Below are 19,089 nucleotides of genomic sequence, written 5' to 3' on the forward strand. Positions count from 1 at the left end.
AAAACTTAAACACATATATGCAAACATACGTTGCTGTTATTTTGCCGCAATATATATCGAGTATACCTGGTATTTAAATTTACTTATTAGCGGATATACAAGCTTATGATGCGTTTATATGAACGTATGTGAAATTAATCTTGTTTATAAATGTTGGGTTTTGTGTCTGCAATTAGTGCCTGCAGCGGTTTTGCGCAAATGCACATAAACATAATTAATTTTATGCGGCTGCTTATAAACTCTAAAGAAAGTTTGTATTATGCGTCTCTTACATATAGGAAAAAAAAATCTGAAATGTTATGAAGGTCTTATTGAGGTTTTTTAACTTTCATTTCTATTTGAAAAAACATGTTACACTTTTCTGCGTTTGTTGTTGTTTTTCGCTGTATAATGTAAAAACTTTTATGCTCGCATACGTGGCGACAGCAAATTTCTTTGGTAAATTTTTGCAAAAAATCTTGTACAAAATGATTAATTTCCAAGTCTCTGAATTGCTTATGGAAGAAATTGAGTGAGCGTATCTGAGGAAAATGTAAAATTTTCAAAAAAAGAAAAAACAACCCAAGTCGAAATTCGTGCAATTATTGATTCATTTACTTGTTTACTTCGTATTCGCTCACTGTGATAATTGGGTACTAAGCTAGTTAATAATGAGTGCATCTGCTTTAAATTTGACATCAAATCAAGAGGATTTTATTCATTACGTGTTCGTTAACTTGGACATATTAAAGTAAAAAGTTGGCTAAACTAGATGCACATCTCAACGGCTAGTTGAAGTTTGCGTCAATTGCAGCATACAACTTGATGGGCATTTGACAAAATGTCTTACATTGCATATTATTCGCAATTTGGACATGAAAACAAACTGCTTGGGATACCTGCGGCTTCTTCTATAAAATGAAGCGAACAATTCAAATCTCCGTTATCTTCAACGAAAAAACGAAACAGTTAAGTCTAAAATAATTTTTTTTCACGCTCATTATTCGCCAAGGTATTATTTCCTCCTTTCAAACAAGAAAAAACGGCTCGGTGCTATCAGATTTTTTCAACAATGAAGAAATTGAGTCTATACTTATTTATGGCTATGTTTAGCTCGAGGCGCTCGAAGATTCTAGCTAGAAAGCAGAAAAATGTTAAACATCGCAAAGGATATTCTAAGAATCATCCAAAACCTGTATGGAGTAAGACGTGAATATGTGTCTCCCGTCGCCAAAAATTCAATAAAGGATTGCCGTTTATCGTGAATAAAATGCAAGTCACAAATGATGAATGATGAATGTAACTGGGATATTGAATACCCGATGGAAATAGCATTCCGACATTATCAATTAAGCAAACGCAGACAGATGTCTTCTGTTATTAATAATTGAAGCGAGACGTTCAAGTTTCCGCTTATAGGCAAACTCTAAGGAAAGTTATTGGTATCTACCTCCACTACTTCTGAGGTGTCCAAACGAGGTCATAAACCCTTCCTAGCCGTCCGAACGGATATAAAGAAGAAGAAAAAACGCTGAATTTCAACTGTTTTGTGAAGCGGAAAAAATGTCAACTCAGCCTGTTGCCATGCTCCCAGCCCACTGCTGCATTTTACATCCACAATAATCAGTTTGCGCTTAGTAAAGCGACTGACTGCACACAAAAAAAGTCGTCTTGAAAAAGGAGAAAGTTTTTTTCATATGCCACTTAATCTCTATATAGGAAGTCTCCTATCGCGGGAATCTAAACGCAACGACGTCTGGAAGATCTCCTAGTTTATTTATGTTCTTGGTTAGCCTGAAATTTTCAGAAAATTAATTGATAATGTTTCTATTTGCAACCGTTCAACGAGTTCAAATCCGTCGTGGTTTTATGTATCTACGCAAGTTAATTTTGTCCAATCTGCATACAAAACTTGTTATTATTATTTACTCCATATAAGCCAACAACTACTAGTTCATAAACGTTATCGTGCAAGGCTTATTCAGCTTTGAATCGAACATTTTCGTCTTCAGTAATATCGTCTCCAGGATATCTACGGATGAGCTTCCATTCGATTCTTTTAGGGCTTTTTCAGTTGTAATCGTGCAAGCATTTAAATTCAATAACGCACACTTATGTAGGTATTCTCATAAAAAAAGGAAGGTAGCAATTGTAAATCGAAAGAAACGCTCTTGATCTGTGGCGTTACAAAAAAGGGGGTCATTCCAAAGATCGTCCATCGTAGCTATTATAACTTCTTTGCTCCATTTCTCGGGGGGATGAAGAGAAAAAAAAAACGCTTCACAAATGTAGCATAAAGAAGTGTTGCAATGTAAGGTCACAACATAGCCCCGATCGTTAGGGTCGCAACTAATGAGACAACCCGTTACGTCTGCGAAGGTGTTGGATATAACAATGTCGATTGAAGGCAAATGTACATTTTTTTTTCTTTTTTTGTTTCACTTTCTTTAAACATTGTATGGTGAAAAAACCAATTTTTCAATTGATTTCATTTCAATGAAAAGTGAAAAAAAAAGAATTCAATTTAATTTTTGCAATGAATTCTATTTGAATGGGGGAAAAATATATATATAAAGAGCAATGCTAACGACCAAAACAACGTTAAAAGCAAGCAATTAAGTTAACAAAACCTAACACATAGAAATAAACTAGTAGAAAAACAAATATCGAGCAAAAAAACTATATAAAGTATTTTAAAGCGTTTTTATTGTTAAGCAAAAATAAAAAAAAAACATTTTTTTTTAAATTTAAAACGGAAAAAAAATAAAAAAAAATCATTTCAAACTGCCTTAAATATTATGCAAAATTAATTCCTTTTATATATATATATATATAAATGCAAATAAAATTCACACATAATATTTAAATAAATTAAAACAAAAATTTAACTTTATTCACAAAACAAAGAAAATAATAATAATAAAAAAAAAAGGAAAAACAAACAGCAAATATATTAAAATAAAGTATAACAGCCGGATACAAATTATAACGAGCGTTATATAAGAAAACAAAAAGAGAAACGAAAATAATAAAAGAAATAAATGACCAATAAATTTATATACAAAGTACTTGAAAGGTTTTTTCTACTAAGCAAGGGCAATGGAAAACTAAAAATATCGTCCAATTTTATTTAAATGCAATTAAATTAAATCCGAAAACTTCAGTTATATTCCCATACGAAAACTTACGTACTGTCCGTAAGTACTATGTAAATATATATATATATATACATATATACATATATACATAAATATATAAATATGTAAATATATACACATATAAATATATATATATATTTTTTTGTATATACATATTTTATATATTTTACATATATATATATATATATATATATATATATATATTTCATTTATTTCTCAACTACATTTCGACTGTTGTTGTCATTGACATAACCATATACATAAAAATACACAACAAATTGCCTGCGAATGGCAATGAATAACTTAACAAATAACGGTAACGGTGTCAATAGTATAATAACAATTTTAACAATAACAACAACAACAATCACAACAGCAGCAGAAGCAGCAGCAGCAATAATAGCAACAAGAAGGAGAGCGCCATTAACAATGCCATCATTACCAACAAATAGCAATAGTGCAAATGAAACAGTAATAATAGCAACATCAACAACAACAGGAGCCATACCATTATCCGCATTAGCAAATACTACAACGTTTACTACCTTTAACAATGACGGCCATTCAGCAACATTGCCCTCATCATCATCTTTGTCGACAATGGCCACTAATGCAACAATGTTAACAGCAACAACAACAACAACAACAACAACAAGCAATCAACAACCATCACCATCACTATCAATACCAATGACAACGTCAAATACGGTTGTAGTTGTAGGTAGTGGTGGTGGTTCCTCGTCTTTGGCCGTCAACATGAGTAATGGTAATTTATTAAATGGCGCCGCGGGCCAAATAAATTCTAGTGGAAATGGCGTTGATCTACCATTGTCCCATGGTCCAATTGTGCCTACTACTACGTTCGTCGGTGTTAGTCAATATCAGGCATCGTATAGTACAACGGGTATTGGTCCCCCGGCAACCTTGACATCAAATCTTTTGGGTTTTATGGGTGGCATTGGTATAGCTAGCAGCCAAGCAGCCGCTGCTGTCGCGGTGGCTGCTAATAATGCTGGAAACGCCGCTACTGGCTTTCATAATAATAATAATAATAACAACAATGATAACAACAACAATATGGACAATACAAGTGAAGATTCAAATCCCGTTACAATTTACAGGTAAAACAGAAGAATCATACGCTAAGTTGTGTATGTGCGTGTGCGTGCGTGCGGGTGCATGTGTGTGTATGCGTGTATGCACTTCAGTTATCGAAATGGTTGTTAGGAACATTTTTTATTTTGATGTTTTTTTTTTTTTTTTTTATTTAAATTTTTAAATAACATTTCTATGTACACCTACCGGCGGTTTGTGTCTTTGTTCAAGTTTTTATATTGTATATAATAATATATATAATAAATTAATTAAAATATATATGTTATATATAATAAATTAAATTATTTTAAGCGTAATAACATTCGGAGAGTAATTTTTCAATATTTTCACTTTAAACCTTTGAAGCAAAGAGATATTCTCATCATTTATTAATCCCATTAAGTAGTAAGCACTGACTATTTGACATATTGTGATTACTTTACATTTACTATACTATATTTGAAATCAATGTAATGAAATTTAAATACTACACGCGGTATGATCGCTTTACTTCGGATCAAATCGCAAAACTTCGGATCGCTGGTCAATTTTTCAAAATTTTAATAATACATGTCCACCAATAAGTTTAACATTTATTTACTTTTACTTAAATCGCTTCGTCCGCACCCGTTATTGGTAGGCTTTCGCAGCTTTAAGAACATTATATTCTAGCGAAGTAAATTAATGCCAAGAGATTTAAATCAATCTTTTCGTTTAGTTAGTCTACAGACCATGATCATCATTAATTTAAAATTTCACATATGTTTAGGTAAAACTTGAAATTCGCAAATGTGGTAGAAGATGTGCACCACCTGTTTATAACCCAATAGATGTCAGAGTGCGATATTTTTTTTAATTTTTTTTTTTTCTTTGCCCCGCATAAACAATAAAACCCAATTATATATCAATTATTTAAACAATTTGCAGCCTAAAAATGAAACACAATAAGTTTATTTAAAATTTAATGCGTTCCAGAGTTTTTTTTTTTTTAAATTTAATATATTTTTCCCAGCAATTTTTGAATCTATTTACCCTTCAAAATGTATATGTTTTTGCGGATACCCGATCGCTATTTAAAAGTGTTTTGGTCTGGTTTTGGTAAAAGTAACCCGCGCAATTTGATTATTATAAAACATTATAGTGGGATACGTCATTAAACATTTTACGCCACTTCGATTCATGTAACTACTTTTCAAAGTAAGATGTTATATGGAAAGTGAAAAGCTGACGAATAAGTGTTTGTCTCTGGGACAAAACATATCTAAATCAATTTAAAGTCGCTCGATGTAATAAGGAATGGATCCCTCTCAGGCCCATCTGTCCTGAAGTCCTTGCACCACAAGCGTAACAATCTTGTGCGCGCTGGTGTATTCTCTCGATGAAGAGTGATTTTTTTTTGTTTTTTTTTGCCAGAATTTATGGAGGTAATTGATTCAAAAAACTGGATGATTACTCTCTTACCGCAAAATTCAAAAGCTATAAATCAAGAACATATCCTTGGAAAAGAATTTCCTCGAAAACTAAATGCTATGCGGTAGCTCTCCTTCGGTTTACTAACACAATTTAGAATCATAGTCAAGATCGATTGAGCATCATTAGGAATTTTTGTAATATTGCTCAATACATAGTCACGTAGACAACCAGTTTATCAATCTTTAGGTCGACCAAATTCTTAAAAAAAGTTGAGCAATTTGCAATTAGGCCAGACACAAAAGTAAGTGCTAAGTGCTGCTGAAAAGAAACGCAATCAAAAAAGGCCCATAAAAATTATTTGGTTCAGTTTTACGTAACCAAAGATCCCAGATATCTATGGTGATGGCATAGTGGTTATACTGGAGGAATGGCAAGAGACTATAAATTGAAATGGTACATGCTCGATTTAAAAAATTTCACTTAAAATATATTTGAATATTGTTGAAAGTACGTCACGAACTGTTTACTTAATGCACATCGTATACATGATATATATGCATTATCGTGCATTATATTATGTACGTGCACATAGGCGAGATGCGGAACGACGCTTTGATGTCGAAATTGCTTCGTTTCAATTCAGAACACACCGGGGCGACAGATGCCGATGGTAAAAAAATATAGCCGCCGAACGTGTTTGAAATAATAATAGCTTTACATTTTTCGTGTGTACTATTTAAAAACGAAAAAAAAAAAAAAAAATTTAGCAAAGGGCACATATACGCCTAAGCAAAAAGGAACATAAATATGCATAGCATAGACAGAGAAAATATGCTAAACTCTGATTCTTGCGGGACTTTATCGCATATCGGATAAAATATAATATGTAGTAAAGCACAAATTGTTGGCCTGCCGTGCAGATCGACTCTACCAAGTCTACCAAATAACAAACGACGGGCACCTTAGTCACTAGACTATTATAGAGAATAACTACAAATTTGAAATACTGACTAAAACTGACAGGTGCTACAACCTAATTCGTCGTACAAGGTAACTTTTATAATAAAAGTTGACTATAATTTTTATCAAAACATATTTATTTATAAAGGGAAGTATGTGTTGATTTTAAGTATTTTTAAAAAATAATTGAAATTTTATTACAAAACAATTTCATCGAAATGACATTTGTTTCATTAACACAGTTTATGTAAATTGTAAGAAAAATGTGTTTGAATATTGATAGAAAAAACAACAACGCCATGAACTTTGTGCTTTTTATCCACTATAATAATAGGTAAAATTGCCACTATTGACTACTATGCCATCAAAATAGTCAACAATTTTCGCATTAATCTGCTAACCGGGCGAAATTGTTTGATTGATAGATTTGAAATTTATGTTTTCACGTGAAAAACCCAAAAAATTGTCAACATTTTTACTGACACGATCCCTGTGTAAAACTTTGAAGTTTGAAAATTATAAAATAGCTACACCATCATTTTTGAAATGTAGATGACAATGTCTCGGACTACGCCATAGTGGAAAGTTCACTTTCAAGGCCTTAGGGCGCATTCCTGCCGTGTTTCATATGAAAGAGTTTAGCGTTAACGAAGCGGCGTGTATTCTTCTACTTTTATTTGTGTAGTTGAAAGAGTTCGGAAGTATTCACGTCTCCGGATTTGCTTTCGATAAGGCAAATAATAACAAAAACTTGAAATCTAACTGAACGTAATCGTTCTTTTCTTATACAATTGTTTCCTTTTTTGTTTTTTTTGTTGTTGTTGTAAAAGCTATGTAAAGAAAAAAAAAGGTGTCATTTTTTCCACTCTTTAAAGAGTCGCATATGTTACATATATTTCGCATATGAAATGGTTATGTAAATCAATTCCCTCAAGTGCGAAACAAACAGTTGGTTAATTGCTATAGAACAGGTGACATTTAGAATATATGCTAACATGGATAAACGTGGAAATTTTTTGTTTATAAATTATTCATAAACGTGTACAATTAATGAATACAAAAAAATCTTTACGTAACGTGTATATATATATGAAATACAAATTGCATAAGAGGGATTTCGATGCGCGTGTAAAACATATGTAGGCTTACATAATGACTTTCTTAAAGCATATTTTTCTTATTCGCTATTTGAACGCTGCGCGAAAACCCTAAGGGACAATGCAAAGATAGAAAAATATCTAGATTAACATTCGCAACTAATTAACTTCAAAGTAAGCCTTGTGCTAATAGCAAACCATGTAAAATTTTAATTGTGTGCATTGTTCTTAGAGTTTAACAATGACATCGTTCATTCATTCATTATTATTATTATCATTATTATTATTAATATTATTATTATTATTATTATTATAATTATCATAAAAAAGAGTAAATTTCTTTTTTTTCTTTTTTTCTTTTTTTTTAATTAATTACAATAACATTTTTTATAAATCTCAGCTCGGTTCGTTTTCGCTGTCATTTTAATTAACTCAATATATTTACATTTCCATAGCGTTTGTCATAAGAATGAAAGTGATCCCCCATGTACGTGTACATACGTATGTATGTAACTATTGTATAACTACAATGAGAAAAAGTTAATGTCATTAAATGCGAGTTTTTATTTTTTGCGGACGCACATATATACATACATACACATACGTACATACGGTCATTATCTCAACAAAGTTGAGGGCAATCTAATCACAATAACAACAATGAGCCCAACCCATAGGGAATTAGTTTCGCTTTCGTATTCGTATGTGCACAATGTAATTTACATAATAAATGTAACAATTTTGATCGCAACAAACTAGTAAACAAATATGGTAAGCTTTGCAGCGATTCTTGTAAGTCCATTATCAAAATGAAACAAGTAAGAAAACTAAATTCGGTCGAGACCGAATCTTTTCTACCCATTACCCTGCTTTACTCCAAAAAAGACGAAAGACTTAAACGAAAAAATCCTCTATAAAATGCTCTATAATGTAGACTGAGCGCAGTTGATTTCTTCTATTTTCAAAATAAAAGTTTTTGTCTTGGGGCCATGCGGGGTTGGAGACGTGTTCTTCGAAAAGTTTAATTTCAAATTCGTTTGAAAATTTGTAGGGGATGTCTTCACTTTTGTTAACACGAGAAGCCTTACCAAAACTACTATAAATTTGCGCAAACCGACAAATGGACAGACGAACAGGCGGACATGTTTAGTTGCATTCCAAATTTGAAACTGACCAAGAATTTGTATACTTTACGAAGTTTTGAAAGCTTTTTTCTGCCCGTTATAAAGTTGTTCAAAAAATAATTAAATTTTCATATACTGTAATATTGGACAGGCGCGGTCAATTTTTTCCATTTTTGTGCGAAAATGCTACAGTAACGCCCATAGAATATGCGTTCAAATTTTTGTACATTTATCAGCTCTAGTTTATGAGTAATGCGCAAAAAATCAATTTTTCATTCCTTTTCAAGGACAGAGGTGTTCTCAGGTTACGTGATGCTGTGGGCGTGTCCTTCGACCGAATTCACAGATTTTCAATACCAACCTGCGTGCAGGAAAATCCACTGTTTCTACTAAATTTGAAGTCGATAGCTTCATTTTTGCGGTCAACAGAACGTTTACAACAGCAATTATTTAGACGGACAGACGGACAGACTGACATGCTTAAATCGAATCAGAATTTGATGCTAATCAAGAATATGTATACTTTGTGGGGTCACTGATATTTCTTTCTGGGCGTTGCAAACGGTTTGACAAGATGAATATATCCCTCATCCTTCGGTGGGTATAAAAGTGTTAGAAAATCGAGTAAAAATTTTTTGCATTGATAAACAAAAAAAGACATAGTACGCAAATTTAATTTTTAATATCTCCAATACCCATAAAATGCTCTGCCCCAAATTTTAAATACCTACATAATACAACTTCAAATATCGCAGACATATATATATATATATATATATATAAGCAGACCGACTATAAATTATAGAATAGAATTGTCATTGTTTTCATTAACCATTTCTCAGTTCAATCCGAACTAGCACTGATTATTTGAAAATTTTAGGCCTTGCCATATACAATATCGTTCTTCTTCTTCCTTTTTACTTAGTACGATCCAATGTCAAGCATTCGTGTATAAAGCGTTCATGGCACATTTACAATCACTTGCGTCACTTGCTTGCTTGTTTGTATATACATATCTAGACATTCTATTAGTAAAGCAGCAAAAATTATTTCCAACTATTAGGTAAATACTTATTTCAAACCTAACTATGGAAAAGCATATATTTTATAAACACATGGTTTAAAGAAAGCCAAAAATGAAGCAATTTATTGATATCTCTGGTTTCCGCTTTAAGGAAAAGAAAAAAGCAGCAGATAATCAACGCTTTTTACATGTTCGAATCAAAGGTACTTCCAACCTATTCTGATGTGATCGTCTTAAAGACCGTCCGTGAGCACAAAATGAAATTGAAGTGTAATGCACTTGCAAGCCGTATTAGTTGAATGCCATGATAGCTCTAAATACTCAATGTCAAATTGAGGAGAGTATCAAAGAACTTTTCCTAATTTTTCTAATTTGTTTAGTGCCATCAGCCAATCTATATCGGCTCAATAGTTGTGAAAAATCTATAGCAAGAGACTAAAGGAAAAGGTCTGATTGAATCGAAAGGTTACTCGACTAATTGATCTATGATTAGCAATAATAATCGTCAGTTGACGTCATTAAGAGAAATCTATGTCTTTAAGGATTTCTTTCTAAGAGTATATAAAAAGTATATAAATAAATTTGGAGGTCTCTGGCAACGCATTCTAATCTCAAGGTGCACGGACAGTGCATTTTTTAATAAAGTTTCACCCGCCACAGGAAAGGTTTAAAAATCACCAAAATTCCTGCTACATATGCTGAGAGTATTTCTCACGTTTCACACGTTCTTCAAAAATATGAACGACAATCGCCTTTACAGTCTCGCGAGCAATGAAAGATACGAAGAACCTCTCTCAAACCAATCCATCAACGTAAAATAAAAAATATTAATCCGCGTCGGCAAAAACTCAATGCTCCGTGTTCAGTTTAACTAGAAACATGTGATTCATTAGGAGTTGGTAAAAGTTCATGAATCTCTCAATATTCAAGGCGGACAATTAAAAAAATTTTTTATATAAAAATTGGATTAACCGAAAAACGTCATGAATAAGTCCGTAGACCGAAATAAAGCAATTTTGTTTCACAACTATAGCCCTGCATGGTCAACAAAACCGCTTAAGAATAAGTTGAAAGCGTTGTCTGTTCAATATTTCGATAATTTTAAAGAAATTAAACGAGTAAGAAAATCGTATTCAGTTATGAGGAAACCTTTTATGCCCAACACCTTTGTTTCGAGAAAGACTAAAAAAATAGCAAAAATAAATAAATATAGATAAGCTTATAGATAATAAGCAAAAAATCCAGCAAGCAGAGGCCCTCTGAATTTATGTTGCACTCTAGTCTTGCCCTTTCTGAAACACCTACACCCATTCGCCCTGATTTCAATACCAATCTATCTGCGAACACATAATTTTTGGGACCGATAGAATGCTTCCCACAAACTTCATACAAGTGGTTAAATGAACAGGTGGACACACTTAAATCGATTCAAAATTTGGTGCTGGTCAACAATACGTATATTTACGGGCATTCTGAAGCCACCTTCTGGCTTTTGTAAATGTTTTGATGAAATAAATGCATCCCTCATCGCTCATCCGGTGGTAAGTATAAAAAGAAACAGTAAAGATGTAATTGTAAATATGGTAACCCTTAGTATTTCTCATTTTTGAACTGCTTAAGCTGTTCCGTTTGCTTTGGCTTAAATGAAGCTTCCTTCATGCAAGATTGATTTAATACTCCGTAGAAGTTTTGCTTATCGTGTTGTCTCTTCGAGCAACGAGAGATGACTTGTTGATGATAACCATACTACTTTGCACAATTGGATTTTTGCTTTGGAGATCTAAATTTAAATGAATAAATAATTGCAGACACTTTAACACAGTCTTGCCAACTGATATATATAATAATACGTTTTGAATAATCGGTCTTTTATTTATTTATGTATTTATTTATTTTATTCCACCTATACTAGAAACTCAACTAAACAAATAACAGTCGAGTTCAATAGGCTCTTAATGCAAAACTAATATTAATTAACAAAAAAAGTGGAGTATAAGCATAATAAAACAAATAAGAAGAAAAAAAAAAAGAAAAAGAAAAAAAAAGCATGTACACTATCAGCATAGGAGCACACTTACAACCGGTACAGGACCAAATTTCAAATGAACCCCTAAGCCATCGCAAACATGCATAAGCCTGGCAACCGATAATAAATTGACAATAATTCACTTTCGAAACGTAACGACTTTTTAAGGATAGAAGCTAGTTTAAATACGACATAGGTAAATCGCACGTATTAAGCAATGTTGCTTTAATGGACTTTAAAGAGTCCGATAACGAGAATAAGTGGTAGACGTCATTTAGGTTCTTGCAAACGACTCCAAGCGGATTGAACAGCTTATAATTAAATTTACACTGATTAAGCTTAACCAAGATAAAGTGCCTGGAGAAGCGGTTAGGGACATTAAAGCTTATTTCACCAAGTAATGAAGGCGAGTCAATAGCACCATTTATTACTTCAATTAGAAAGGAAACGCCAAGAACAAATCTACGTTTCTCTAGACGCGGTAGGGACAGCAGAAGCAACCTATTTTCATACGGAGGAAGAGAGGCAATCGGATCCCAACCCAAATTTCTACGGGCAAACAGCAAGAATTGCTTTTAAACAGATTCAATTGAATCTATGTAGCACCTATATGAAGGAGACAACACAACTGAGGCATACTCGAGTATAGGTCTGACCAAACACATGTGCAGCCTATTCGTAATGTAGGGATCATCAAGCTCTTTGGACCACCTTTTTATAAAACCAAGCGCGGAGCTAGCTTTGCTCAATATGCAAGTTAAAACGTAACCTATGGTCAAATAGAACGCCTAAATCTGTGATCGAATCGACGTCCTCCAACTTATGCGAATCTATGAAATACTGAGAAATGAATGACTTTCTTCTTGAGAATGAAAGCTTCTTACATTTACTCAGATTTAGTTTCAGCAGATTCAAAGAGCACCATGCAACAAAATTATCCAAATCACCTTGAAGCTGATGTGATTGCGATTCAACAGAGAAGGAGGAAAACAGTTTCACATCATCAGCATACATTAAGATCTGGCTGGAATTAACCACCGATGGGAGATCGTTAATGTATAAACTAAATAAAATGGAACCTAAGTGACTTCCTTGAGGTACGCCAGACGTAACGGGGAATTCATCCGAGCTTATGGAGTTAAACAAAACTCTGAAGGATCTATTGTGCAGATAAGAGGTTATCCATTTCACTAAGTAGGGTGGGAAACCAGAGGCTTGGAGTTTAAAGATAAGTAGTCTATGGTTAACCATATCAAATGCTTTGCTTAAATCAGTGTAAATAACATCTGTGCGAGAGCCACTAGAAGAAGCCTTGAAAACATGACAGGTAAACTCTAACAAGTTGGTGACTGTAGATCGCCCTTTCCGAAAGCCGTGCTGGTGCGGAGAAATATACGAATTAATGGCAATGGTCTTAGGAATGAATTTAGACAGAGGCGCTAATTTGCCACACGGTATGCATCACAACGCTACCATATGTCGTCACATCGCTATTATATCTCTATTGTGTGATGGAACAACAATATTTATGTATTTTATGGATAAAGAAAAAATGAACAAGCATATAAAAAATTTATTCAATTTATATAATGTTATCACTAGGCTGTGATAGGCTAAATATATTTAATTTATGCTATGAGTTTATTTTGTTGTCATGATGGCTTTGAAAGGTTATAAATTTTGTCCTTGTGTCCTAAGCAAATTAATATCCTTCCAATTTTGATAATTAATTTGGAATTTTATTTCAATTTCAGGTGCCGGGCCCCAATAGCATCACTCGACTGTATGGAGGAGTTCAGTGGTACGGGAGGTCATCTTGATTTCGGTATCAAATTCTACACTTTTTTCACTTTAATCCTATTTATGTTTGTAAATTATATTTTTGATTTTTATTTTTTTTTATTAATTTTTTTTTTTTTTTTTTTTAATTTAGATGATGTCGGTCTTGTGTTGTTGTATAACATTTTTTTAAATATATTAAAAATTACTATTAGCTTTAAAAAGTTCAATTTCATGCGAATTTCACCCACCACCCTAACTTAGAAAATTTGAACCGATTTTGTTCTACACGCCTAAAAGAGCATTAAAAAATAAAAGAGTCTGTCCGTTGCGGAAGGGAAAAAAATTAAACCAAAAAACTGTTGATAAGGATCGCAAGTGTACTCCATGCGTATCAACAATTTCTGCTCTGAGCTTTACTCAATACAGCTAAAGCAAATGGTGTCCACGTTACCATATATGACGATTGGCAAATATTTTTAAGGAAGAATCACTTTACAGTTATCAACGCTTCGGCCGTATGATGTAAACTTGTCACAATAGTTTTCTTTGTAGGCATTTAGACACTTACTGTGGTTAGAACTTTTTACAAATGCATTGTTTCCCGAATTTTAGGAAAGATTTTAACTCTTTCAATATTCTATTCTATATAGGGTGTCACGAAATTTCCGAAGAGATAATTTTGGCAGAGTTATATATAAATAATATAAAAAATATAAATCGATTTTTGAAAATTTTCTTCACACAGTAATTGAATTTTTTCGTTGGTTTGTATGGCTTATGGAAGAAAAATGATCCAATGAAGCCCACCGCTGTAGATCCGTATCAAGCAGCAACACACACAGGTCGATATATTCGTTCTTTATCAGTCACAAATGGATTTCTGAACCCCAAATAAAAAAATTGTGTCGAGCAACCAAACCCAACAAAATGAAAATGACTGCATAATTCGAATCGTGCGTGAACGATATTTCAAGCAAAGTCCACTCTTTACAAAATGAACCGAATTCTATAATTTTGTTCCCTCTCTGGTCCGTGTACCATTCCCATTGATTGATGCTCTAGGTTTTAGTTTCGCTCACCGCGAGTGGGGTGAGAAGAGGCGATAAAACGAAATTGCTAGAATATTCTCAACTTTTCTACAACTGATCGTATTGAGAACGTACTTCAAATAAAAAACAAATAAGAATATTACAATCGGATAAGGCCGACTTTTAAGTACCCTATATCATTTGACCTGACACAATTCGTCGTATAATTTTATGGTCAACTGTCAAAAACCATACCTTGTTTCGTTGTAAAGGCACGCTTTTTATACCAACCTTTATGTGAGGAATATATCAAAAAATAGATCTACCTGATCCAAATTTTTCAAATCAATTAAAAATGCGGAACTACCAATACTTAGCAATTCTGATCGGGAAATTTCGAAATTTGTAAACTTTTTTCATAGAACGCCATTTTAATATAAGGCTTTATAGGAGGCTTTATGTAGTCGTAGAACTGTTTCTGTCCAATTCATTTTCAATGGTATTTACCTTTGGAATGGTAATGGTATGCGTGCCAGTTTTCGCCACAATGTTTACGAATTGCGATCTACGCACATAAGTATCTCAGCAGACATTAGAGTGTTAGATAGGCGGACAAACTTTAAGTTTTTCAGGAACTGATTTTGAATCAATCGGTATAACAAAATGAGAATCTACTCGCCTGAGTGGCCGACTAGGCAAGAGTCTCGACTAGCAACTCAATGGTCGTGGATTCAAATCTCAAGTGCGGTAGAGTTTTTAATAAAGCCGAAAGCCTTAGATGCTAGTGCTTTAAGACTTTAGTGTTAGAATTTATTCTCTGGCTAAATGTATATTACTCATAATAATAATAAAATGAGAATCTAGTTTAAGTCCTTGTAAGTGTTTAATGCGACCGTCGAAACCTTATAGGTGGACATACCACAAGTGTTGTAGGCTGTGAAAAAATGTAAAAATGTGAATTTTAAAACGATAACTCTTCCCACACCTATGTGTGGGAATAATATGAACACCAGATAATTAACGATCCAAGAAATAATCGACTATTTTACCAAAAGCTGTAAAAGAACTTGTAATGAAAGATACTAAAGAACAGAAGGAAAAAAATAACCGACGTTGCTAGAAAACTTACTATCCGATAAAGTATTACTTTTACTTCGTATATTAAAAAAATAATTTTCGCTAATGTGAACGCAACGAAAATTTTCCTAAATCGCCTAAAGACTATTGCAAACGTGAACTGGACTACGTGACGTTCCGAAATTTTTTTTAGTTTCATCACCTTGCGTTTGCACTTTCGCCACTTTTTCTGCAAATAATAAACACGAGCATATGATTACCTTTCCAAATAGCTGCCTTATAAGCTGAAGCAAACAGCGAAAATCGTATGCAAACATAGGAATCGAGTGAAAATAAAAAATAAAATTAAATAAACAAACGCAAATGACTCGTTGTAGGCGTAGCTCATGGTGGTGGGTAGAAAAAGAAGTGAAAAATATTTTCGCAAGTAGTTATGATTGCTGTTAAATATTATATTGCGTGCTGCGTTTAAAAGTTTGTGTTTGAGCGAAAAATATATCTACATATGTATATGCATGTAATACATCGGCAAATAATTCCCGAGACTACGTAAGAAAAACAACTTGTTTTTCCAAAATTCGATTTTATTCACCAATCTAGTCTCGTTCAGTCCAACTTTTATTTAGCATTTTGATGATCTTTTGATAGAAGAAATTGTCACGATACTCAAAACACACCTCAGTTCTCGCAATGATCGCATCACTTGATCCACTTGACCATTTGATCTCTTTCTCTAAATCATGCTTTTCAGCTTTGCAAATATATAAAATTTGTCAGAGGCCAGATGTAGCCAATACCGTGGCGAGTGCATATTTTTGCGGACGCTGAGAATCAGTAACACGCTGATATTGTTGTTCGACTGTTGAGCAGAAGCGGTTCGTATTTCGAAAACAACTTTCTCAGCCCTAAATGTTCATTGAAAGTAGCGAATACAAGCGTTTTTAATGCTTTGCAGAACGTCAGCTATTTCTTGCAACTGGCCGTTTCAGTTATCGAAAAAGCTTGCCACTTGTTTTTTTTTTTTATGTTTTCTGGTCTCTTGTCGTCAATCAATCTAGCCGCTGTTTGTACGTTCTTCATTTGAAATTAGCCAGCCACCGTTGAGTTGTTGTCTTTGAGAGAAAATAGTTCTCTTAAAGCTTTTCAAGTCAAAGCGTTTAAACGATACTTTTTTTTCGTTATTTTGAAGGTAAAATAAGAACCGTCATTAAACCTACTCTAAGTCGTAGACTAGTGATTAAAATGACATGAGACTTCGATAAAGATCGTTTGAGTGTTACAACTTTCTAAAAATAATATGGCTTTTTTTTTGTTAGACAGCATCGCCATCTATGGTATGTGTCCGTCCCGGGAATTATTGACCAATGTTTTATATGACATTTATATATATAAATATATATACATACTCACGTAAAACCAAGTTAATGATATTTTTTGTAGAAACCCATAAGCGATTAGAAGGTAAAAAAAACTCTTTTTCCAAGCACTATTAACCAAAACACGAAACTATTCCACAAAAAAAAAAAAAACAAAAATCACAATTTCAAATTTATTTTTTATTCTTAAGGTATTTCTTAATATATCAAAGAAAAAAAGCATACAATGTTTGTTCTTGTATTTCTATGTTATGCACGTTTTGAAAACTTTATTCCATAGTTATAAAGGTATAACATATAAAAGTTTAAGACTAAGTTGTTTTTCATTTTTTTTTTTTTTTTAACTCTATGGATAATTAAATTAGGTCGGTCGATAAGCCTCGGCTCGAATCCGGCTTTACCGTTACGCCCAGGTTCTACACCAACACCAGGGTTACGCTACAAGAATCTGGGCAAAAGTGGTTTGCGAGTTAGCAATGTAGGTTTGGGCACATGGCCGGTATTCTCACCAGGTGTTAGCGACGATCAGGCTGAAGCCATTCTTAAATTGGCGATTGAAAGTGGTATCAATTTGTTCGATATATCGGAGGCTCATTCGGAAACGGAAATTGGCAAAATTCTCCAAAGGACTGGTTGGAAACGTACCGCTTATGTCATAACCACAAAAGTCTATTGGAGTACCAAGTGATTATCAAAAAAAAAAAAAAATAAATAAATAAATAAATTAAAAAAATAAAAAAAAACAAAATGAATTAATATTTTTAAAAACTGTAAATGTATAAACTTTTTCCAATATCGTAGATCCGAAGAACGTGGCCTTTCACGCAAACACATAATCGAATGTGTTAAGGCGAGCTTACAACGTCTACAACTACAATATATTGATATTGTTATCATACATAAAGCGGACGCTATGTGTCCTATGGAAGGTTAGTTGTTTCGTTCATTTCGTCATTTCAATGGTGTCCCTTTTTATACATGGATTTCAAATAATTTTGCTTAGAAATTGTACGTGCCATGAATTATATTATACAACAAGGTTGGGCCATGTACTGGGGTACAGCTCGTTGGTCTCAGGTGGAAATTATGGAAGCCTACACAAACTGCCGTCAGTTTAACTGTATAACGCCCATTGTTGAGCAATCGGAATATCATATGTTCTGTCGCGAAAAATGTGAACTTTATCTGCCAGAAATGTATAATAAAATTGGTGTCGGCTTAATGGCTTGGGGTCCATTATCAATGGCTTTGAGTGATGCACAAAATGGTGAAAAAATTTTTTTACCTAAAGGTTCATTTAAAACTAAAAGTCAAAGTTATTCTTGGACCGAAGATGAGATCAATAAAAATGTAAACTTTGAGAAGAAATCGAAATTTGCAAAAAAAATTTTATTTCCAAAAACAATTTCAGGCTGCTTTGTCGCCTCAGGGCAGTTGGAGCAAGGAACGTTTGGAAGAAGGCCGTCGGCATTCAGATCGTTTAAGAGATTTGGCTGCTTTGGCCGAAAAGTTGGGATGTACTCCCACGCAGTTGTCGATAGCTTGGTCTTTGAAACACGAACCTGTTCAATGCTTACTTTTAGGCGCAACTTCAGCCGAACAATTACACCAAAGCTTGCAATCGCTTCAGGTATATGTTAGACATTATTATATAATTTTCTTAATAAAAAAATATTGAAATTTTTGCCTCAGTTACTGCCACGTCTCTCGACCAGTGTAATGTTAGAGGTGGAAAGAATTTTAGAGAATAAACCGGTGAGACCGCCAATGATATCAACGTTAGCACTTCGGTGACAATCAGCTTGCCCTCAGGGGCCCCCCAGCCTAACTGGCGGTGTTGTTGTCGGTGGCGGCAGTGGCTTGGGCACCTGTGGGGCAGAATCTCCCAAAAACGAAGAAGAAGCAGCGTTTTGCGGCGAAGAAGCCGATGCAAAGGATGCCTCAAAGCAG

At 33.6% G+C, this 19,089-nt stretch overlaps 1 protein-coding gene across 2 annotated transcripts; it reads left to right on the forward strand.

Annotated features, from left to right (window-relative positions):
* The first annotated feature begins 3,385 nt into the window (after window positions 1-3,385).
* On the forward strand, window positions 3,386-19,031 carry LOC119637467 (voltage-gated potassium channel subunit beta-3-like). 2 transcript variants are annotated; one of them, XM_038033487.1, is made up of 7 exons: window positions 3,386-4,258; window positions 13,631-13,701; window positions 17,505-17,823; window positions 17,941-18,068; window positions 18,143-18,489; window positions 18,551-18,769; window positions 18,832-19,031. In XM_038033487.1, exons 1-7 carry the CDS (start codon window positions 3,426-3,428, stop codon window positions 18,931-18,933), a joined length of 2,019 nt encoding a protein of 672 aa, XP_037889415.1. In that variant the 5' UTR covers window positions 3,386-3,425; the 3' UTR covers window positions 18,934-19,031. The 2 variants fall into 2 exon arrangements, with proteins under 2 accessions (XP_037889415.1, XP_037889416.1); XM_038033488.1 differs by having other exon boundaries at window positions 13,631-13,677.
* The last annotated feature ends 58 nt before the right edge of the window (window positions 19,032-19,089 follow it).

This window comes from Glossina fuscipes, unplaced genomic scaffold (assembly GCF_014805625.2).
Source record: "Glossina fuscipes isolate IAEA_lab_2018 unplaced genomic scaffold, Yale_Gfus_2 59, whole genome shotgun sequence".
NCBI classification, from domain to species: domain Eukaryota; kingdom Metazoa; phylum Arthropoda; class Insecta; order Diptera; family Glossinidae; genus Glossina; species Glossina fuscipes.